This window comes from Chamaea fasciata, unplaced genomic scaffold, assembly GCF_029207755.1.
Source record: "Chamaea fasciata isolate MVZ Bird 193981 ecotype frontalis unplaced genomic scaffold, bChaFas1.0.hap1 SCAF_5, whole genome shotgun sequence".
NCBI classification, from domain to species: domain Eukaryota; kingdom Metazoa; phylum Chordata; class Aves; order Passeriformes; family Sylviidae; genus Chamaea; species Chamaea fasciata.
In genome coordinates, this window is record NW_027094090.1 from 69,349,809 (window position 1) to 69,373,941 (window position 24,133).

The window sequence follows — 24,133 nt, forward strand, 5'->3', positions numbered from 1 at the left end:
TACATTCAGCGGGTGTCTGATTGTTACTTATTGGTGTCAAAAGCGGACGTGAAACTGAAATTGGCAACATGGGGTAAAGGTATGCCGTTGTGGAGAATGGACATGCAGTATTTGAAAACTTCTCTTTGTTATTATGCTGTAGCAAAAAGCCCAGCTCTCAAATGCTGTCCACTCACATTTGGGGTCCTCTGACCCTTTTGCTTCTGCCCTCCAGCACTTGCAAGGCCTGCCAACTTTCAAATGGGGGATTCAGAGAGAAGAATCTGCCTAAGCTTTTACAATATTTTTAGGAAATAAGGAGAGGTTAAAGAAATATTGTAAACAAAAAAAGTCGAGTGAATTGTTTGCAGGAGAACTGAGCAGGTGGTGGCATTGCTCTCCAACTGTGGCTTAGGAAAATTGTGAATTTCTGAGGAAGTTTTGGCCGCTGTTGGAATCTGATGTGGACTACCACCACCAGCAACAGGAGGATGTGGGATCCAATCTCTGCAGCACAAGCTGGATTATTCCCAGAGATCACCAATTCCTGATTTTCACAACAAGAGGTGCTAATGCAAAGGAAGAGGTGGCAGATCTTGGCAGAGACTTCAGCAGACACCTCAGGTTGGGTTTTGTCCCCGGGGGGGACACATGGGAACAGGAGAGCAAGAAGGAAGCAGCAGCTTGTCCATGACATCAGTGGGGTGGGCAGCAGAGATCTGCCTGCAGTGACAGTTGACAGATTTGTGGGACACGGTGAGGAGGAAAGATAGCGAAGAAGGTATCCAGAAAGCCTGGCCAGAAACAGCCATTAGATGTCAGGGGTGCAGGATGGGTTTCCCTGGATGCTGACCGATGTCAGGGATGCGGGACGGAATGCCGGGGCCGCAGGATGGGTTGTCAGGGATGCAGGATGGTTTTCCCTGGCTGCTGGCTGATGTCAGAGATGCAGGATGGGTTGCCCGGGATGCAGGATGGATTGTCGGGGATGCAGGATAGGTTTCTGTCAGGGACGCAGGATGGGTTGCCCGGGATGCAGGATGGTTTTCCCTGAATTCTGGCTGATGTCAGAGATGCGGGATAGATTGTCAGGGATGCAGGGTGGGTTTCCCAGGATGCCGGCTGATGTCAGGGATGCAGGATGGGTTGCCCGGGATGACGGTCGGCGGCAGACCCGCCCTGTGGGCGTTCCCGGGCGGGTCCCGGCCCTGCCGGTCCCGCCCGGCGGCCGCAGTAGCAGGAAGCGGCGGAGCGCGGCCGGGCAGCGCCGGTGGGAGCGGCGGCGGCGGCGTCCCGGGGAGGGGCCGGCGGCGACGCCCGGGAAACGTCCCGAGGGGGAAGCGGCGGGGGCAGCGGCACCGGGAGCGCTCCCGGTCATTGCCGTGTCGGGAGCGCCGGGTGCCGCCTCCGCGGCGGCCTGACATGAGCTCATCGGCGGCGGCGGCGGCGGCGGCGGCAGCATGGCCTGTGCCCGGAGGGACGGCGAGGCGGACGGCGAGCCCGACCGCTCCCTGCGGCACATGCTGCGGGCGATAGCGGAGGAGCGGAGCCGCGCCGGCCTCCGGCACGACATCAGCGGCCTCGGTGAGTCGGGCGGGGCGGGCGGGGAGCGCGGCCGGGAGCCCCCGGAGGGAGCGGCAGCCCCGGCCCGGTTCGCCGTCGATAACAACGACAACGGGAGCACCTGTTGTGTTCCACGGGCCCTCCCGCCTTCCCCGGGCGCCTCCCGGGATCGGCCGCCGCTCCATTGTCTGAAACGCCCTTGGAGAAAAAACGGTCGGGCGGCACGGCGCGCATCGCACCGCGTGTGTGGTGGTTTTTAAGTGCGAGAGCTACGTGCCGTGTGTTTTGGGGTGGAAACGGAACCGGGTTTTGGTGCCCCTTGCCGATGCTCGCTCTTTTGCGGCTCTCAGACGCTCTCTAGAGATTCTGAGCCTGACACCTCCCTTCTCTGTTTAAATGACTTCACGCCGCTCGCCGTGGTCTGGTAAGCGCAGGATGTTGTGGCTCTTGCAGGTCAGTTAATTTCTGAAAGCGTGGAGGGTTTCTTAAGCTTTCCGTCCTGTTTATTTTCGTCTCGGTTGATGCGGATTTCACGTGGCACGTCTGTGTTTAGCTTATGGCAAAGCTTGTGCGCTGTAAAACAGAAGTTTCAGGTTGAAATCCAGTCGGCTTTAGGCGACAGAATGGTGTGGCAGCTCCTTAACCGAAATTGTTCGCATCAGGAAACTCTTCTGGCCAGGCTAATGAGTAGAATCTACTGATTTTTATATGCAGCAGTAAAGATCATGGGAATTGTTCTTCACATCTAAAATTTCTGTGTACGTTATTCAAAGCTTATGTATAGCCAGGACGACTGGACCTGTGTTCTGAGGGGCTGAATATCCAGAAGTTTTTGCAGGGGCAGTGCCTCAAATGCTGAAAAGTGACGTACAGCACTTGTTTCTTCCATGGTGCCTTCATTATTAATGACTCCTCCCTCCTCAGCTCATTTTCTAAGGCCCCGAAAGTCTCATCCCTTTTTCAGTCTTTGCTTAAAAGCTCAGAATAAGTTCTTATTCAGGTTTTACGGGCTGTGAGGTTTGGATTGAGCTGGGGGAACTCTGGTTCTCTGCCTCTGTGCATCACTTTGTCTCCCTGGGAGGGAATGGGCTCTCTGTTCTTTCCTTTTGCTTTGCCACTGAGTGAAGTCTTGTGTGAACAAAGAGAAATGGTTCTTGGTTCTTTATGCCTTTTTCTAGTAGGATTGGTTCTCTGGGCTGTAATGTAGTGTTGAAATGTTACAGGGCCTAATAAAGTAAGTAAAATGCTGTGGCAAAGCAATTGTAAACAAAACGGGGAAAAGCCCAGAGAATCTAAATGCCTATGAGATTGCATTCATTGGAAAGCTTCTCTCGGGTTCTATTTGGCCATCTCGTGTTTGAATGTGAGATAAAGGCTGCCAGGAAGAGGAATATCACCATCACTTTCTTTTGCTGCAGTTGGGAAAGGGAAAAACTGTGGCAGCTGGTAAGACCATGGAGACACTTCTTCTCTGCTTGTGTTTGAGCACACATCCACAGCAGCCCGCCATGGGAAGTCCTGCTGAGTGGCTTTGGGACAGTCACACAAGGAATAGGACAGTGTACCTCTTTTCTGCCAGGTGAAGACTCGAAAGGTAAACCTCAGGAGAGCTGCTTAGCTGGTGGCACGGTGGGGCTGCCCGTGTCTGACTGTCCCTGTGTGGAGATGTGCACTTGGCAGTGTTCCCTGATCCATAACGTTGTCATTCCCAGTTAATGAGAGAGAACTCTCTGCCCTGTGCTGTGATTTGTTGCCGGGCTAGTAAATTGTTTAAATACCTCCCTTAGGAAAGACACTGAGCTCTTGGAGTGCTGGATGAACCCGAGGTGTAATTCTGTGGCTTAAACTTGTGCGTGTCTGCTCTGTACTAGTGAATGCTGTTGCGAGGCGTGCAACACAGTTGGAATAGGCTGTTCTGGAGTATGCTGGGCCCTGGCAGCACAGCACATGTAAAGGATTTTCCTCAAGCTCAGAAGTCATGAAAGGAGTGACAGTCCTGTCTGGGATCAGGTGGGTAACTGAGATTTTGTCTGCCTTTTGTGCCTGGGTGGCACATCACCTGTGGGGCTTCGGGACCTGCACACCCACACTGGTTTTATATTTGTGGTGGGGTTTGTTGGTTTTTTTGGTGGTTTTTTTTTGTAGTAGTAGTGGCCATATCCTTTTGAGCTATATCAGCAGGTGAAACCTGTTGTTTTTCAGTTCCCTTCAAATCAGCTGGCAAAGACTCCCACCGTGGCTTCTCCCTGTGTGCTGCTAATCCCTCTGCAATAAAATGGGGCTCACTGGGTCGTAACTTGGCCATCCTCTCCCATTTTGTTTATTTCCTAGAAGTGAGCCCAAGGAGGAGGAAATTGCTATTTTTGCTGATGCCGAGGTTTGGTGACAGGAATTGCTTTGTTTCAAGAATGCCACATAAGCATTTGGACAGACTTCGTTCAAAGACGTCATTCCCCTTGTGTGGTGGGATTTTCTGTAATGCCCTGTTTGTGTAATCTACGAAATGTAGCACTTCAAAAATAATGACTCCTGTAGTTATTTACCAAGCTGGGAAGGGTGATGTCTCTCCGAGAGTTCCTGGCTGGATGTTCATGTCACCCAGTTGGACAGTACTGCTCTGGTGTTGCGGACTAAGGTCCCCTTCTGAAATGCTGTTGGTTGCAACATTTCTGTGGCAAAGTATTTCTCCTGCTGAGGGAGTGACAGATGTGCTGTGTGTCTCCTCAGCCAGGCTGCAGATAAAGCTCTGAAGTTGCCTTTTGGCCAAACCCTGAACGGGAACGTTTCAATTTTGGTGGTTCTTGATACTGCTGTGTAACATTTTCAGACACTCAGTTTCCTTGTCCTTCCCTCTTTCAGTGGCAATTTGTCCTGCTTTTAGAGTAGTAGACTCTAAACCCACTTTTAGTAGTGGGTTTGGATGGAGTGTGACTTTATTCGTACTGGAACTTAGAATGAGTAAGAAAAAATAAATAGGTGGATCTGAACAACCTTTTGAACTGTGGCTGGTCTGCAATGGAGACATGTAGTGGGTGAAAAAGGGAGAAGTTGTAGAGATCCTGAAAAGAAGGTGGCTGCCCTGTGGAGTGCAGCAGCACTCGGGGCTTTAACAAGCAGCTGGAAACTGAGGTGGGTGTCAGGAACCTGTTCCAGGTGCCAGGAGAGATGGTCTCACCTGCCATGAAGAGGTTTTTGTGCTTGCTCTCCTGGTCGTCCTGGGCGTGTTCTGGCACCTGGAAGGCTTTTGAGGAGAGGAGGGTGTACTTGGCCTGGGGGCAGCAGGAGCAGAGAGTGTTCATCCTCAAAGCCAGCGGGCTCCCTGGACTTGTTTGTGCGCAAACCTCGGGGCTCATCACGTGAGAAAAGACTGTGGCATGATTCATGGACCACGTTGCCTTGATGAATAAGATCTGGAGAGAATCCTTGAGCCTTCCTGAGAGAAGGGAAGGTGAGGTGGCACGCAGTAAATGCTGGTCCCTGTGATGGAAACAACGTGGGGAAAGGGAAGAAGAGCAGGGGAAGAAGGTTTTTTTGGGAAACAGAAGAGGTTAAAATGAAAAATTAAAAGGAGAATTCATTTGGATTTGAAAGCACTAGATTCAGGCCTTACCTTTTTCATGGTGCAGTAACTTTTAATTAAATTATAATATTCAAGAAGGATATATTTGCATCTGTAACTTTGAAGGAAGTGTATCCACAGAGTGGATGGAAGTGTCAGCAGAGAATTTACTGCAGCACAGAACTGGTTTGACAGGAGTTGCTTTCCAGCAGACACAAAACATTCTTCCTTCCTGGTTCTTCTTGGAGTTAATTCAGGGAGTTGGGGAGCCAAAGGTGAGAAACTACAAAAGCTTCAAAGCTGTTTCTTCTTTTGATCTGTCGATAACAAGAAGGTACGAAAATCATGTTTGTCCTAACAAAAACTCGAGGGATGTATACAACCAAATTCACCAACTATGGATAATGTGCCCTGTAATAAGTTTGTTTAATTTAAAACAATTTTATTTCAGTTTAAAAATGCAATTTTATTACTTTTACCTTATTGTTTGCACAATTTCTTTTGCCCTAGTTAGAAAGTGTTTTGCAGCTAGTGAATATGAAACGTTCACTAAAAAAATGTATATAGTCAAATACTGAAGAGAAAAAAAAGATACTAATGTAAGAAAATTACAAATAGTAAAATAAAAAAGTGTTTATAGAGTAGCTCCCTAACCAGTCAAAACCAAAAATACACACCCTCCGCCCCCCAGCATTTCAGCCAGGAGGAATCTGTATTTCTTTTCAGGAAAAGTTCTAGAAAGTGCAAATACAATGCAAGATCAGAACAGGTTATTTAAATCAGAGTTAAAGTAGATACTTTGAAGTCCAAGTGGTATAACCAGTTTGCCCCCAGGTAAATACCCTGAGGTGTTGAACCTCAGATTTGTAGCTGGATAAAGATGAGAAAATAGCAAAGAAATTCTAGTGTGAAAGATGATTTTAGGACAACTTTTTTTTTTCTTTTTTCTTTTTTCTTTTCTTTTTTTTTTTTTTTTAATTTCGCTGGCATTGAAAAATGTCTGGAAGACATTTCTGCAATCAAATACGTGTAGATATTTGATGTGTAGTTGAGCACTTGGATGGGGTGGTACAGGAGAAACCACAGGTGGAGCAAGCTCTTAGATCCAGTGGCTTTGTCCAGGGGATGGGAATGTGCTTCTGCTCATCCAAGGGTTTTGTGTCCTTGGGCTACCTGGGACTAAACTCTAGGGCTGCAGCCCTGCAGGGTTAATGCCTTTTTCTGTGAGGTTTTGTCTGGGGCTTTTTTGGGTGTTTTGGTTTTTTGGTTGCTTTTCTTTGTCTTTTAAAGGTGATTCATTTAAAATTCTGTTCTGATTGTTCCACAGAACCTTGCTCGTGCTGATGTCACTAATGGCCTGTCATTCCTCACTGGGACATTTGTCATGTGGCTGTTGAAGGTTGGCTTCTGTCTGGAGTGTGACAGATATTCCATGCCACATCGATAATATAACAGACTCTCTTTTTATTCCAGCTTTCCCATCTGTTTTTAAAAGTTGTGTTATTAGTTTGTTCTTTCCTTTTAACACAGATGAAGCCTTGTGGGATTTTTCATGCCCTGCTCAGGAGTGTACATGCTCAAATTGTCAAAGTCAGACTGGAGATGCTGAAGTGAAGAGGCAAGATTTTTTTAAAAAACTAGGAAAAAACCCAAAAAATATATCCCCACAAAATACCTTCCAGAACATTGTTGCCCCTACCAAAATGAGCAGTTGAGTCTGTAAGACATGGCCTGCTGCTGTTCATTTTTGTTCATTTTTGGATATTAGTAGAAGTTGCTGGATTCCACCCCCCCCCCCTTGTTTTTTTTCCTTTTTTTTTTTTTTTTTTTTATTAGTGTCCCTCCAGGCAGAATTATGAATCCATAGGCCTGATAATGGGAGCAGTCAGGGTATTTGAGAACACCCATCTCTTATTTATGAAACATTGTAGCTTTAGTAACCTTAGCTGCTTAGTTTTGTTGTTCTGGTAGTGTGCTCCAAATCTTTAGTAGGATACTAAGTTGTAAATCCATTTGGAAGTCTGAGTTCTGTTTTGCAATTTTGGATGGGTGGGAGGTTTGTCTTAGGGAGTAGGAAACATCTTACCTGTAAGACTCAGGATGGATCTTTTAAAGATTTAAACCTTCTATCTGGTTAGATTCTTTCCAAGGAATGAAAACTGGATTTTCCTGAAGAACTGAATGTTTTGATCTCCCCTCTGACTATTAGTGTTCAGGGTGCTGATCAAGAGAGAAAGCTCAGAGGATGCAGACATTTCAACAGCTGAAATACACAGTGTCTTATGTCCAGCTGCATTTCTGGAAAACCAAAACCCTGCAGTTAAGTAGTTAGCAATGATTGTTGCATTTACTTATCTGTCTCAGTAATGTGATTCAGTAGGATCAGGTAGCAGCTCATTGACATTTTAAGTATTACTGGGAAGTGAACAATAAGGTAGAAGGAGAAAATCTGCACAAAATCAACTCGTGGTGTCAGGAGCCCACTGAATAGTGACGCTGCTTTCTACAGAGTCTTCAAAAGTATGTGAAACAAGCTGGTTTTGGTCTGTCTACAGTCCCTGGGGTTAAACAGAGTGAATTTCAGGGAATCAGGGTTGCTCTCTTTATTTGGGGGTATGTGGTTGTAAAGAGGGTTTTGATTACCTTTCTCTGTGCAGGAAATAAAATGCAGTCAGGATGCAGGAACAGCAGATACAGACTCATGCTGCTGCTGCTGTGGAGTTGTGGTCACCTGGGCACACTGCAGCACTAGTTCTGTTGGCTGAAGTTAATCAGATGCACAGTCCTAAGTAATTTTTTCCCCCAGATTCTTATTGTTTAAGGCACAAATTATTTGTGTGAAGATTTATAGGGTTTTCTGCAATTTCGAGCCTTTAAACCCGAAGTTTTTGTGGTTTTGGTTCACCTGATCTCTAGTATAGACAGTGTGCTAGTACTCTGCAGAAATTGAACCCTGGAAACAGTAATATTCTTTATCTTCCTACTCTGGGGGGTTCCCTTGACATATTTCCTGAGGGGCCACAAGTTAAATCCCTTGAGGTGAGTGTAGTATTTTGCAGGCAGGTAATGTGTTGTGATGTGAAGAGCAGTTCATTTTGGAGTTGTATCTGTCCTGCCACAGCAGTGAGGAAACAGCTTCTGGTGCTGGTATTGAGGCTGCATTTGGTGTTTCCGAATATTTCTTTTTTTGCATAATTTTCTTTCTTATGTCAGAAAGCAGAGCAGATGGCAGGCAGTCATCAGTCCTTCACATTTGAAGCATTCTGGGTCGTTTCCAGGTACAACAGTGTGCTGCATGTGCAGAAGTGCATTTGAGGCGACCCGATCTGTTGAACTTCGTTGTGTTTCCCTCTGGAAAATGACATCATTGGGCTTTTGATCCCTCTTTTTTAGGCAATATGCGTTCAGTGAGTCCGGCTGAGACTGCCCCTGGCTTTGCTGTTTGTGTCAAAAATCTTTATGGCTCAATAGTGACCCAACTCTTCATAAGCCCCATGTCAGAAATCGCCCTGTCACTACACCCAGAATGATTTCAAATGTCAGGAATATTGTGTTAGGTGTTGCTCCCATTTGATCAATCTGTTGGCACTGCATTGTGTCAGGTCTTCTGCAGGAATATGGGTGAACACTTGGGTGGGTTTCCTTTGAGCACATGGAGGTGGAAGATAGATGACTTCTGATTGTCTGTGTCTGGAAGTAACATAGGCAGTTTTAGCTCCAAACTCTGTCTGCATGTCTAACTGCCAAGCTTGGGTAAAAGGCAGAAATATATTGGGAGTTCTTGGTCCTAGCTTGCAGGGCTTTGTGTGATCAGCAGGAACTTGAGAAATGGATTGAAATGCCAGTGAAGCTTGAGCTGTGTCTTTGCACTGTGAAGAGCTTGATTTAATTGCCTGGAGATGCCAAAGCACTATCAAGATGAGGGAAGTGTTTTGAAATTTATTCCTCTGTGTGGTTGGAGAGCAGATCCAGGAGGTCTTGGATGTCTAGCAGTGTTGCATTTCCAAAAAGGGATATGTTTACTTACCTGCCTTAAAGGACCCTGAGAGGTGGGTTTCAAGTTTCAAACTCCGTGCTCTGTAATAATACACAGGGTGTTCAGTATGAGCGAAATAATGAATCGTGAGGAGATGAGTTTATTGCCTCATGGGGGTCACTCCTGCTTAGTGATTGCTTGATCTCATCCTTTCAGAAGGAAAGCAGCAAGTTCATGGCAGTACCACTTGGAGATGAAACTCTCTAAGTCCAGGTATCTCTCTGAATAATGATGATCCAGCTTTTTATAGACTTTGTAGGAATGTCGAAGTACCTTTTTTTTTTTTTTTGTTTCTAATGAGTGGTTTAATTCTGCCTAAATAATGAAGGTCTGAACAGATGACCCTTGTTTTTCATAACAAGGGTGATTAAACTCTACTCAAAGCATTGTTTGAATTGTTAGTAGCCCGTGTTTTACATGATTAAAGGGGAACTGATTTCATCCTCTTCGATCTTTGAAATTAAAAGCATAGATGACGTTATGCTGAGTTCTCTGCTCTGGCTCTTCAGATTCTTTCTGGGTTGTTCTTCCTCAGTGGTTTTTCTTTTCTTCCAGTTAACAGAGGAACACAGGTTTAAAGGTTTGCATTGTATGCTTAAAAAATGTTACAGCACCAGAATAATTCTTTAGAAATTTTTCACTTTCTTCTGTCCAACAACTGTCAGACTAACTCTGTTTGGTGATAGACACCTAGGTAGTCACATGTGTGTATATTTAATACCATGCATTAATCCTCTGACACAACAGAAGTATTTTTGAGTAGAAGAATGATCCTTTTGCACTTGTTCTACACTTGAGTGCATCTGGTTGCTCGTAGAAGCCAGTAGGAAAAATGTGGTTGTGAGTCTCCAATGGAAAAGTGGAAAGGCAGGCAAAGTGTAAGATCCCAAGTACGCTGTTGGCCACTTTTACAATTTTGCTGCCTTGAATAAATTTCTAAGGTAACATTTCCAGGTATCACCAAATAAAGAGACTAGAAATTTAGACGTGCTGTGTTGAAGCTCACTCCGGTGTTTTGCTCTGAGGCTGCTGTAGCTGGTGCCAGCAGGGTCAGAGTTGCACTCAGAGCAGCCTGGTGTCCCATTCCTGGAAGCGCTGCTGTCTTCTGTGCCTTCCTGTGACATGGCCAGGAGCACCACCTGGCATGTAAATAACATAAATTCTGCTTTATTAAACAAAAAACATAAACACAGAGTAGTCTGTGATTTTTTTTTTTTCAGCAGAACTTGAATTCTGAATTCCTTTCCAATTTGAATTATTTTCTACAACTGCCAGAAGTGAAGAAAACTCCAGGTTTGAATTTTTTGCCTTGTGTTGCTCTGAATGGGCAAAAGGGGAAAATCAGGTGTAGACATGCCTTTCCTCTGTCTGCTTTTCTGGTAAGAAACTTTGAAAGAAATCACAAATGTTTCTCTTCAGCAAAATGCTGTGAAGAATGCAGCAAGTAAAAATGTAATGCTTACCTTGTACTTGCTTGTCACTGTCTATGAAACCTGAGGTTGAGGGCATTTCCTAAAACTGACAGAAAACAAAAGGACGGGGGAAAATTGGAGTTACTGTGGCTGTATCTAAAGTCTTGGTGCGTCTCTTCAAATGCAGGATCTGTGCTTCAGTACTTTAATGACTGAATAGAAGAATATTAAGATTTATATTCTTCTAAACTGTAGCTGCAACGTCAAAAGACAGTATACTGTAATCAGAATTTCAGGGGAGGATGTTTGTAAGCCCAGTGGTGGGCAAAAGCAGTAAAAGACACTGCCTTGTGGTGCTTGTGCTGAGGAATTTTCTAAGGAAGACCTTTCTTTTTCAGCTCACATGTTCCTCCTTGAGACCTTGTAACTGTCATGAGATAGAAGAAGTGATTTCTCAGTAGATAAAGGTTGTGACTCTCTCTGGTTGTTTATAAACCCTTTTTTTGTAACTCTTTTTAGCCTGGAGAGAGTGCCTGTTCAGGGTGATGTGGTGGGTGAGAGACCCAGGGAGGGAAGGAGGGCGAAAGAAGCAGAGCTGAAGTGCCAGACAATAATCATGTTGCAGGTTGGAGGCAAAAAGCTTCCAAGTCTCTTAATTCTTTAGCCCAGTATTTTGTTCCCTTGGGCAGGTTGCTGTAACACACCCAGGTACAAGCCTTCCAGGTCTGTAGGGATTTGTAGCTGTGCAAGTCTCCCCTTTGGCTGAGAAAGTGGAACAGTGATTCTGATTACCAATGGAAAGGGATGGCGTGTTTTCAGTAGCTAAAATATTAATGGAAGAATAAATCTCTGTTTATGAAATAGAACAGCAACTTTGCAGTAGCTGCTCTCCCTTAAGGAGCAGGCTGCTGGCTTTAGGGCAGTTTTTTGGGTTCTGTCTGACTGAAGGTAGTATGTCACGTCTGTTAATAAAATCCTCTCCTCATCAATTGTGACCTTTTCCACAGAGAGACAGTTTTTTTTTTCTTGTTTCCAGTTGTGGACTAAATTCAATTCTTGGGACTGCTGAGAAACTATCCCTTTCCTCACATGTATGAGGTGCCTGCAGCATGAAAACCTGGGGTGCTGATGAAGGGATCAGTGGTCTCCAACCCTGCACTGCCTGGGTGTGCTTCCTTGGCAATTCTATGGTTTCACAGTAAAGTGATTAGCTGTTAGAGGGAACATTTTTCTTCCATGCATGACTGAGGTTTGTTTAAAGAGAGTGGCCTGCGTTTGCCATGAGAGGAGATTTCACTGGGATGCAGGTGGGTGGGCAGGCAGTGCACTTTTATTTCTAGCCAAACAGCTGTATTTGTTGTCTTAGAAACCTGCATTAATGTCAATGCTAAAGGGAGTGCTGCCTGATGAGCTGAAATATCTAGGTGCTGGCAAAGACTCTCAGTTTGTTGGACAACCCAACCCTGAACAACCCAAAGAGTGGTTTTTAAAGGGCTTTTTTTTTAAAAAAAAGAAGCACATCCTGCTTTAGACTGGTTGTCTTATGTGTGCATGTCAGGTTGAACACCCAGCTCAGAGATGGCAGTGTCAAACAAGGTTTTTTTTTTAAAATCTTGGCTGCAAGAGAGGTGAAAGTGTTGGTTGTCAGCTTCTAAAAGTGAGTGGGTTTGTGGTGTAGAAGGTAAGTGAGAATTATGGCTTCCACTGTAAAGCTGCCAAGTGCTCACTCAGAAAGATGCTGCTGATGTTTCTAACCAGAAAAGAAACTGAATTTGGAAAATACCAGCCTGTGATAGTAAGTATGGGTAGGAAATAACTCTGCTTCTCTGCAAACTGCTGTTGTGATAACTACTCCTTCCTTCTGCCTTGACAGCAAGTTGCCAACTGCAGCCTGGGCCAAGATAAGGTACTGGGGGAGGGACATAAATGAAATTATCAGTAATAACCACAGCGTTGGTAGTTTTGTAAGGCTGGAATGCTTCTGAAATACGATTTGCTGGTTTTACCTGATCTTCCACAGGAGTCTCTCAGATAGGGCTTTGACAGTGGCATTTATTAAGTGTGAAAATAGGGACCTTGGATGTCCTAAATTTACAGAAGTAGATTTCCGGTCTTTGATCGGAGGGATTGCTTTGGCAGAGAACAAAACCAGCATGTGTTTTAGCAGTGAAAACACACATTTGTACTGTTACACACAAGTTTCTGCACTCCAGCAGTGCCAGCATGCTTTGTAAGTTGCCAAGTGACCTTTCCAGCTTGGATCTAGGTCTTGGAAAGTTTGTGTTTGTTGCAGGGTAATCCTGGAAGCAGCAGGAGGAAATGTGTAAAAATTTGTCCCTCTTTCACTGGGTTTAAAGCACCTGCATCCAGTGGGGTTGCCTCTGTTGAAGGAGGATGTTTACACCTGCACTAAATCCCCAGTTCGGCCAGCTCTGAAACACAGCAGCTTTTCTGCAGTAGTTTCTTCTGAAAGGCCTAACAAGGTGATTCCTCTAGTGATTCCCTAATGAGCAAATTAAATCTGTGGAAGCGATGTTGGCAGTCCTTTTTGGGGAATTGCACATGGTTTGAGAGTTTGGGTGCCTTTTCCAGGGAACTGAGCTACCACATGCTTTGACAGGCTGAAGTACAACAAAGTAACTGACAACTGTTGGATGAAAGTGAGTTTATTGTTCCTGTGCACTGCAGTTCAGTAGCAGGTAACCCTATCCTCTCAGTTGTTGACCCTTCCTAGGATTAGGTGTTCAAAGTAAACTGCCAGATGCCTGTAAAAAGCTGTCTTTGTTTGGTGCTTCATGCTGGCCTGTCATATTTGATGATTTCTCTCTTAAGTTTATCTTCTAGGGTTACACTTGTTGGAAAAATATTTCTCGTGTTGTTATGATTCCATCTGGAGTGAGACTCCTTAATGCTTTTGTGCAAGTGAGCGCTTCTTTTTCTTCAATATTCTCACTACCTGCATGAAATGAAGTAACAAATAAGCAACACTGTTCAGTCCCCCGTTGTTTGTGCTTTTGGGCCTGAAAGTTGTACTCGTTGTCCTTGGTCTTCAGCAGGAAAAGGATTTGTTTTGTCTACCTGCTCTGTGAAGAGAGCTAACACTTAATATGAGGCTCAGAACTGCACCCCTAGGCAGCACAGCATCTGAAAAACATCAAAGCTAAAACTTAAGGCATCAGCATCATGTGGCACTGTATCTTATCCCAAGAAGTAGATGGGGGGAGATGGAGGCAGTGTGCATGTTGAAAATCTCTTGAAGGCTGAAGAAAAGACAATCGATACCTGTTTTTGTTGACGGGGTTTCTTCTTTTCCAGTCAGTTTGTGGTTTTTGTTTTTTTTTTCTGCTGCTGGGTGGAGCAGCATCAGAAGCCCTTTAGGTTCTTCATTGTCTGCTTCTCTATAGTGGTGCTTTCTGCTGCTCTCCTTTCTGCTCACCTTAATTGAAGCTAGAGAGGAAAGAGGGAGGCAGCTCGTTTTTCCCAGAGTCAAGTGGAGGAAGGGAGGCTGAGTTCTTCCTCAGTTTAGCTAGGAGAAGGGGGGGGGAGAGTTTCTTCCGTTCTAGTTATCTCCAGACCATTTGATTGCATCCTGCCAAAAAGCTGGTGAGATGGCACAAGGCACCGTGAGACTTCCTGAATTTGTAACTGCCCAGCTGGGGAGCCCAGCGTGCAAGTGTGGATTTCCTTGGAATCAATCCTTGCCTCCCTGCAGCCAGGTTCCACACCCTTTTATGGATTTCTTGGCTCATCTCCAGCTGTTTTCTGAATAAACATATAAGCTAGAGATGTCAGATATTTCTGACTGGGATAATACTGAGTCTTCATCATCTTAGATTAATAGATGTGTGCATGCCACCTTGGTGGGGTAGAATAGTTAACTCTGCTTTAGGGTAAGGAGGAAGGTTGTGTCTGTGACATCTGCCTTGCCCCTGTTGCTGCTGTTACCATGATGCTTTCCTTTTTCAGCCAAAGTTCTGCCAGTGAAATTTATTCCTTCTGTGTCACCTGCCTTCCAACTCCTGCTTGTCACTGAACTTCTGGAAGTTCACTGGAGTCTGAGTTTATAAGGTCAAGGTGAAGGGATTAAGTGGTGTCCCTGTACCAAGTCATGGGAAGGGGCCTGAACTTTGGATTTCTGATGATCTGGTTAGCTGGCAACTATCTCAAGAGAGGGAACATCTATTCTGATTTCATGCAGTCATAATAGCAACCTTATAACATGAAAAGTAGCTTTAATATATGTGAACCAGTTCTTATATTGTCCTTGCAGAATACTTTGCTAAACTCAAAACAAAAATTAGGCACTGTGTGAATTGCTTAGAAGTCTCATTTCATCACCATGCTGGAGTTGTAAAGATCTTCATTAGTGTTTAATTAACCCCTAAACATCTAAGGATGGTTATTTTACAGATGATCACTGTGGCAGTGTTGGATGAAATTAATTTTATAATGTTTCGCGGTGAGTATCTCCTGGCAGACTGAAGGAATAAAAACATAGAAAGAAACTTTGTCTACCTGAAATTATTTTTCTTCTAAGCTCTGGGTTGTAAATGCTGAAAAAATGATTATCCACTGAATGGGAAATCTTTTCTTCTATTCCTTTGAAGCCAAATAATAACCTGACACTTCCCTTTATCCAATGATTTTTTGGAAAGCATTAAAAAAATAAATTCATGGTTTCCTATGTGGATATGAAGTCAGTTCCTTGAAATGGATGTTCAGTATAAAATAATAGCTAAGAAAAAAGACATTTATTACAGAGCAGTTGGCATAAATTTTGTTTCTGATGAGGATAAAATACATGTAAATGAATAATTACAGTAATTGTAGTTAGGATTTGTTCATGACAAAGGTCTCATAATTATATAATCAACTTTGGGTTTATTAAGATTTGTAGTCTGAACTCTTAATTCCATTTTATTCCTTTAGAAGCAGGATTTGCCAAGGGAGGAGCATTTTCAGGAAGCTGACTTGCTACGTGCTCTCAACTATAGATGCTTCCAGTTTTCTTCTTGGCAAAGCTGGAAGGCTTCCAATAAGATGCTGTAAATGACTAAAATTACTGTAATGTGGGGATCTAATAGTTGAAGGCATTCCTGAGTGGACATACTGGATCTGACAGTTTCTGGCTTTAAATTGTAATAGATTTTCTCCCTCTCGAGTTTTAAGAAGTTTTGGTTACAAATAAAAATGTTGGTCTCCTTTGCAGGTTAATGCAATTTGATAGTAGATTTTAAGGGCAGTTTCTTCATGTGTGCTCTTGCACATCCTCTCTGCTTCTACTGGAATAGAATAAAAGCAGCTGTTTTGCTGTGGTTTGGCTCTTTTTGGCTTCAAGATGAGTCCTTTAGCCACTGCAGTCACAACAGTCACAGCATCCTTAGGCTGGTTTTAATCACAGCAAAATCTGCAAGCATCCCTGAAGCATGGAGGAGAGTTCTGCATCTCATCAGCTGCAGGTGGGGTTGGAATTGACAGTGATCCAAAGGGTTTCCAGGGTTTTTCCCCTGCATTGTGCTGCAGTGCTCAAGTAGGTTCAGTGCTGCAGTGCTTTCATCCCCAGGTTTTCTGTTTAAACTAAGGTTGAATCCGTGGAATCAGTTTGTCCTGTGTTCCCCCGCAAGGGTGAAAGCACAAAGTCCTGGTATCCTAGCCCAGTTCTGTTGTTCTCCTGCAGGTGCAACCACCCAGAAATGTATGTACTATATATATACACCTTTATGCTAAAAATATGCGCTATAGCCACCCCTAAATTCTTAGGTGAGCATAGTAATTCCTGTGGTTTATAGCCTAAAATGCACCTGATGCTGTCAGCACCTCATGGACAATTTCTCAGAGGTCTGCATGTACTGTGAGAACCTAGAAGTGGTTAATAAGCCCTTTTTTATAATGCTGGGTTTAGATAACTTGATTTTGCATTATAAATCTCGGAGTGCCTTGCCTAGAGTTATTTTGTTTCCCTGTCTATGGAGCAAACTAAAGCAGTGTATTTCTGAGCACCAGAGCACTTTCAGAGGTGGTTCTTACAAAACCTACATTCTTTTTTAGCTTTTCCTTTGTCTTTCTTAGAACTTCAGAGGAACTCAGGCCAATCCTCTTTCCCTCTTTCCTCCTCCCTCCCCATCTAATTAAGGCTGGGAATTCAGGTACTCTAACCCCATGAGGTTTAATAAGTGTCTTTGAGATCATTAGTTAATCAGGATGAATGTGTGCCATTTTCTGCTCTTTGCTAAATATAGAGGCAGGACTGGGTCGTGGTGTCCTCGGCTGTCACAGGTACCACAGGAACTTTCTTAACCAAGTGGAGCTCTGTCTCGGCTGCAGGGATTTTTGCCTTCACTGTTCCAACTGCTCCTGAACTTCCAAGGTTTGAATGCTTAGGAATCAGCTTTGAATTTCCAGCTGCACGGGTGTCACTGGGTAGTTTAGAGCCCATTTGTCCTTGTGTCAGCGAGGTTTATCTTTAAACCCGAATAGTTCTTTTTCTCTTCTTGATGTTCCTGTGTTGAATAGACAGACCAGTGATAATCCTGTCCTTTTTTCAGAGTGGCTTGGTGGGTCTGAACACACTGGAATCCACTCTTGCAGGTGGATTACACTCAGGTGTAACTGTTTGTTATACACAGTCCTGTTCATCTGTGCCCTGAGGACGCATTCCCATGATGAAGATGCCCAGGATCCCATGTCTGATCTCTCCAGCACTTGATTCCATTTGTCCGCTGGGAAAAAACGGATAGTCCTTAACTACTCAAGTATTTAGTGCAGATTTTATTCAGGATTGCACATTATGTTCCATGCTGCCTTAAGTAATTGAAAGTACTTCACTGCAGTCATGCAGATAAAGTAATTGCAGTGTGGCCTGGAATTAATCTGCACTGAGAACTAACCACCTTGGCCTTTTTCTGTTCTTCCTCAGCCTTTTTTTTTTTCTTTTTTTTAATCAGCTGTATACATATTTTCAAATACTGTCCTGCTTGATCTTGTTTAACATATTCTGTGCATGGTTCATCAGTGGATTTTATTGTGGTTTCAATATTACTTTCTTTATTTAGTTTGGAGACCCTTAATATTTTTCTTTCAGTCACTCATATGTCTCCTAAGATTTTGAAAGTCTCATTTCCTGCCCGCCCCAGTAATTAAAGATTGGAAGATAGATTTGTCTGGCAAATACTGCGCACAGTGAAGTAGGAAAATGTGAAGGATGTCCTGTAAAGGGTGGATGTTCTGGGAGAGGGGTTGGCAGTTGCACATGTGTACGTACACATCCACCTATTATTGCCTTGTACATAATAGCCATCCATTATCCCCACTGTCCATTTTAGGTTTTTGTTGTTTGTCAGCAATATAATTATTTGTAATTTTTCTTTTTAGTGTTTCTCTCCTTGCATTTTTAAAACAGCTTGACTGTAACAGCCAGTTATCTCTCAGCAGGGCTTTGGGGAGGGGATGCAATCACTCCATGGAGTAGTAATCATCTCCCCCATCACCAGGCACAGTACTACTTTCTCTTCTTATCTTTCACAATACAAAAGATGCAGCACCCTTTGCTCTTTTATTACAGCTAAGTGCTTTGAAGAGTTTCACAAAATGAGATGTCACCTCTAATGTGCCTCCTTTTCTTGGGGAGAGGTCCAACTGCAGTGCTATTGCTAATGCTGATGTCATTACTCTCCTTGAATGAGACTTTGTGGCATCTTCCCATTTTTGCCCTTTTCCTCCCACTTTTTATTGTGTAATTGGGATTCAAGGCTTGTGAACTCATCGTTTCCTTGAGTTGGGCTTTGTTCCTTTGTCAGAGAGAGGGTGAATTGCAGTCATCCCTGCACAGGTACATTTTTTTTTCCTGTGTGTTGGTTTAAGGAAGGCATCAGCTGGTGGTTCCTGAAGGACTGGCTGCAATCCCCAAGACCCCATAAAAAACCTGTTGGCACCTTGTGGCTTCAGGTCATTAACTGGAGCATGTACTGTCACCACACGTCTTTGAAAGCGCTCGAGTGTGGCTTTGATGTTCTCCCACAGAGTGTTGGCCCTTCATGGCACAGGCAGAGCCAGGGGCTGCTCCCAGGCCCTGACCTGTGCCTGTGGGGCTGAGGGGCACGTTGGCTGCTGGGCTGTGCCTGACAATGGCCCTAAAAAAGGCTGTGGGCTCAGGCCAAGTGTCAGCTGGTCTGCGCACCACAGAAGGAACTTGGAGCTACAGTTCTGGTGTTGCATTAAGCACGAGCAGAAGTGACATCCTCACTCACAGCTCTGATCTCTCCTTTCTTTTGTGCCTCTCTAGGGTGTTTCAAAGATGACCGTATCGTGTTCTGGACTTGGATGTTTTCCACGTATTTTATGGAGAAGTGGGCGCCCCGGCAGGATGACATGCTCTTCTACGTCCGCCGGAAACTGTCCTACGTCAGCGGGGAGAGCACAGAGGGCAAAAAGGTGAGCTGTGGTGTGTTTTACACGTGGGAAAAGCTTGAGGGTAACATGGGATTTGATGTTGTGGAGTCCCTGACACGTCTGTAGAATTGGAAACCAAGGATAAAGAGTTTCCAGCACTGCTCACCACAAGGTGTTATATAAGTGTCGCCCTGATTCTTCAGCCTTCTGATTGTTCCTCCTTCTACTGGAGCTTTCTCAGGATTTAAGTATAAACAAGACTGATGTTTTTGTAAACAACGTTCTTCCCAGGGGAAAGGGCAAAATGATGGACTTCTGAGTTGACCACTGCGGTCAGAGAGGTGTTCCACTCATCTCCCAATCCTTGATCACATTCCAAATCCTATTTAAACTCCAAATCATAATAAACTTCCTCTCTTTTGTCTGCTCACCTTTCAACCTGGGTGTGGTTCTTTCGTGTCCCTAACGGCGACAGTTAAAGTTGTGGATGCCAGGTGACCCTGCCTTGGCAGGAGGGTTGGACTGGATCATCTCCAAAGGTTTCTTCCAGCCCTAATGATTCTGTAACGTTAGCAGCAATGTAAATGAGGTGAACTATCACAGACTTGAGAAAATCAGAAAGCTTGCCTGCCTTTTTGGGAAGCTGAGTTTCGGTTTGCTTTTCAGTGATGACGCTTTGTAAACTCAAAGCATAAGTCTGTAGGATGGGAGAAAAAAAAAAAGGAGAAGGGAGATGGTCATACTGGTATTTCTAGAAGAAAACTGGCTGAGATTACCAAAGTATCAGGAATGAACACCGGTTGGGTGTACTCAGTAGTAGAATACAATCAGCCTCCTGGAGCTCGGATGCAGCAATGACAAACAGCAGAGAAACTGCTGTGTTCTCATAGTCTGCATTTAAGACAGTATGCCCTTCATAAAGAACTATTGCTCCTTGCAAACATAGTCGGGTATCCTGGTGCTGCTGCACATTTCCCCATTAAAGACCTGAGAAACTTCTTCCATGGCAGCTTTCATCTTGGGGGAAACAGAAGCAAGAGCTTGGATGGTTTCATTGGGAATTAAGGTTGGTGGCTGCAGGAAGATAAATGGAGGAGGAAAAGATGGGGATTAATTTCCCGACACATGTAAATAATTTGCACTGTGGTTGAATCACAGGTATTTGTGCATGGTGTATGTGAAAGTGTTTGTAACCAGCTATATGAGAGTTTTCTGTGTTCAAATGTGGTGGTGTAAAGAGCCACAGTTGTCAGCTCCCTTGAGAAAAAGATTCCAGAAGGTTTTCCCACACTTTTGCTGAAGATACAGAAAATGGACAGAATTATCTTCTCTCTTCTCCCTGGCTCTCTAACTTCCATCATGACAACCACTACGGAGAAGATGGGAAAATATGGTTCTTTCTCTATCAGTGGTTTAGTCTTCAGCTAGTGTATTTGGAGCTTTAAGACTTGTGAGGCAAACTTCCATCCTGGTTGTTGTTTAAGTGACTATAAAAACATCCCTGTTTCACATCAAATGATATTATGGCTTTGTTCAGCCTGGTAAAAGCATGGATTGTTTAACCTTTTGTCCTTCTCAATGAGGAAAGTGAATCCCAGAGACAGCTTAGTTGCTTAAATCCATTCACAGACTCCTGGTCAATCTGTTTAACTGATTCATTAGCTTGAAGTGTTTGAACCTCTTGTGGATAGGCAACAGTGGCATAAACCCTTGTATTTGCTCTCAGAGCATTATTTAAGCTTCCTAAAAGCACTATAAATGATTTTTTTTTTTGTGAGGAGGTGGCATAAGTGGTGGTTACTACAAAATCAGCTAATTTTAAAATTAGTTAATTGTGTGTGGTAACAGCTGGGATGGGGAGTGGGCCTTAAAGCACTCACAGCATTTTGTAACTCTCCCGTGGCTGGCTGTACTTGCATGGCTTCTGAGAATTGAACCTTTCCTGTGACTTTGAAGTACCTCAATTGCTTTGTGAAACGTCATAGTTGGTGATTCTTTGGTACTTGTTCATCTGTCCTCCTGTTTGATTTCACTTGACTCCTTTGTAGTTCCAACTCCTCTTTTATCTGATTTTTGAGCCTGTCCAGTGCAGTGAGACACTAAACAACTACTCCTACACTTTGAATTATGACTACATGGGGTTTTAATTTACTTTGTAGTTTTGGACATTCTTTCTTGAAAAATGATGCCAAAATGCCAAAGTCATACTGTTAAAGGGGAGGGAGATGAACTGGTCTGTCTATTCACAGAAACTGAATAGAAGTGCAAGCCTCCCTGCCACCCACTAAACTGTGCTCTCATTTAGATTTCCAGGAGTAGACTGAGAAGGCAAATGCAGGGGAGACTTCAGAGTTGTCTGGGGGCATTTAGGACTAGAGCTGGAGCTGTGCTGTTGGCTCCTGCTTTATGCCAGGCTGAGCCAAATGTGGTCTGGTGATGATTCCTTCAAGGACCACATTGAGCATGACTTTGTAGTCTGGGTGCACAGTGAAGTTCATTGGAGTTCTCCCACAAACACTACTATGCATGTGCTCTGCGCTTAGCTGGGCTGCTGCAGGTTTTGGCTGAAGAGTGCTGGCAGAGGTGACTCGTTGTCCTGTGTCAGCTCAGAACATTAGTTTATGCTCACAAAAATAAGATCTGTGCAGCTTTGAGGACAGAAATCATCGTAGTGATGAGAGCAACAGAAGGGGTTGAGTGGGGAGAGGCTGTTTGTCTGAATGCTGACACAGTGGTGGTGTGTGTTTGTGTCATTTCCATGCCCTGGTGTGGTGGTATGTGTCAGTGGGGAACCAGTGTCAATGGATCCAGTGGTTCCCAGGCTTTGGTGCCTGTCCTGCGTGATTAAAAGCAGTTCCTGCTTGTGGGTTTGGGTTTTTCTGTGCTTACTGGAGCTGAAGACTGTTGGCCATAACATTTGCTTTTAAGTTGAATTTTAACAGAGGATGAGCAGAAAAATCTGATAGAATCGAGATTAGATGTTCTACTCAGTTTTAAGACTAAATGAGAAGGGCTTTGGATGCAGCTCAGTCATGACAGCTTGAAGTAATAAATTGTAACATTTGGTATGCCCAGTAGATGCTGGTGATAAACTCTACCATCATAGATTTTATTTTAAAAGGCTTTTTAAATTATCTGCTTTGCACTCTGTCTGGTCTAAGTGACTTTCCATTTGCTTCTCTTTTCCTTCCCACCAATTTCTAAACTGAGCATAGATGGGTGAAACAGCTATTAAGCTCCTAATATGTGAATGCCAGGGCAGAACTGCCATATTGAATTCTGGGCTATAGCCACTGCACAGACTCTTGGATCCCAGAGAAGTACATTTAATTCTGTCTTTCCTTGGCATGTCACAGTAACACTCTTGCAGTTTTTCTTGCCAAGTTTTGAAGATGCATCTTCTCTTGGTGTCTTTAAGCAAAACCACAGATCCCCTGTGTCAGGTTGTTTGCAGACCAAGGTGCTGAGGAGTGTAGCTTTTCCCAAGGTTAAGGAATTTAGCAGGATTCTGTAAAGTGAAATCCCTTGGACTTGTCACTCTTTATTAAGTCAAGACTCAAAAACTTCTTTACTGCTGCCTCTCATGCCAGCTGATATGACCTACTGGAAAATGTAAGCCCTGATCCTCACTTCCAAAGGGTCTCGGACATTGCAGGTTTGAAAGGTTAACATGGTTGGACTTAGGATTATGATTTTAAAATGCTGTTAGGTCAGGATTGAGTATCTCTGATCTTTCTCTAGAGAGCAGCTTTACTTTCTCCTGGGAATCCAGAAGATGCAAGTATATAGTGTTACACAGACAGCTGGGAAACAAAGATAAAACTTCAGTGATAGGCCAGCAGGTTGTATTCTGCCTTTCATCATGCCTTGTCACCTGGAAAGGTGCCATATCTATAGGGCAAAGCAATAAAAAAGATAAATGTAAGATACCCTTGGCATATGTTCTGAGCTTGCCTGGATATTGGAGTAGTTCCTCTTTTCTTCAGCATCCTATGAGTGTGGAGGAGTAGAGTTGCTGCCAAAAGCACGGGGCAGTCATTAGGACTGTTAAGTCTCCAAAAAGCTTAAGCTACTGATGTGACTGCAGCTTCAGAGACAGAACTGAACAGAGCCATGGTCTGGACCTGTGACTCAACAAATACTGCTTGTGGTGTGACCAGTCAGTTTCCAAACCTAAATTACTTCAGGCACATGACTGGCACAGAAAATCACAAGGTTTTCCTGACTGAATCAGTAATTCACTGTCACCATCTGACTGTCTAAAAGATTCAGCAACCTCAACTCAGCATCTAATAAAAATACAAATTTTAAGAATCTTTCATTGCTGGCTCTGTTCCAGTGTTGAGTTTGGTTTTTTTTTCAGCACTGCAAGCAAACAGGATGTCTCCAGGAGAGCTCTATGCTATACTTCGTGGCAATCCCATGCCACCACCCAAATGCTGAAGAGAAACAAACGGCCAAAAATTGCATCTTTTTTGCTGGATAAATTTTCTCCTTGTTCATGTGTGGTTTGTGGGAACAAGCAATGATTGCAACACATCCAAGTTGATACAGAATTGGCTGTTGTGCCTCAGCTCTTCCATTGTGCTGAACTTGTAGAGCTGTTGCAGTGAGCAGGAACATTGGCTTCTGCAGAGTTCAGCACTGATGCTTTCATTTTGAAACTTGAAAAAGGAGCCCTGACGTTATGAGATTGATACTCTGAATTTTTTTGTAAGGACCTCAACATCTTCAGTGTAAAGACCTTTCTTTTGCGGTTCCCCTTGCCAGGAATCCCTGTGCTTTCTCATGCTACTTTGATTGTCTAAATGCGTGAGCATAAAGGAGCTGCTACCTGAGAGCCTGTATTCATGATGTACTTGTAAAATCATCCAGGTTGGAAGAGACCTTTAAGGTCATCAAGGCCACTTCCTTTTTTCCTGTGTGCTGTAGCAGACTGCTTGGAAAAAACGTCAAGGGAAGAAAATTCTGTGATGAGTGTGACAGAAACATCTTTTCCACACAGAATGATCCAGGCTGTCCGTGACCTGCACTATGCTTGTGACACACGTGTCAGGCTAACACCAGTCAGGGTGGTGATGCTCTCATCTTCTGCCCTATTTCCAGGGTAAATTCCTGTCTGAGACAAAGCAAGTGTACAGCTGAAATACTTTCCCAGTGTCACAGTCACAAAATTCCAGACTCAGGAAGGGATAT

At 44.0% G+C, this 24,133-nt stretch overlaps 1 protein-coding gene across 2 annotated transcripts in view; it reads left to right on the top strand.

Annotated features, from left to right (window-relative positions):
• Positions 1–1,261: 1,261 nt before the first annotated feature.
• KIAA0930 (KIAA0930 ortholog) overlaps positions 1,262–24,133 on the top strand; it is a 53,155-nt gene continuing 30,283 nt past the window's right edge. For both annotated transcript variants that reach the window (XM_066184344.1, XM_066184345.1), the window contains exons 1-2: positions 1,262–1,563; positions 18,831–18,979. In XM_066184344.1, the coding sequence (XP_066040441.1) occupies positions 1,440–1,563; positions 18,831–18,979 (273 nt within the window). In that variant the 5' untranslated portion in view covers positions 1,262–1,439. The remainder of the gene's footprint in view (positions 1,564–18,830; positions 18,980–24,133) is intronic.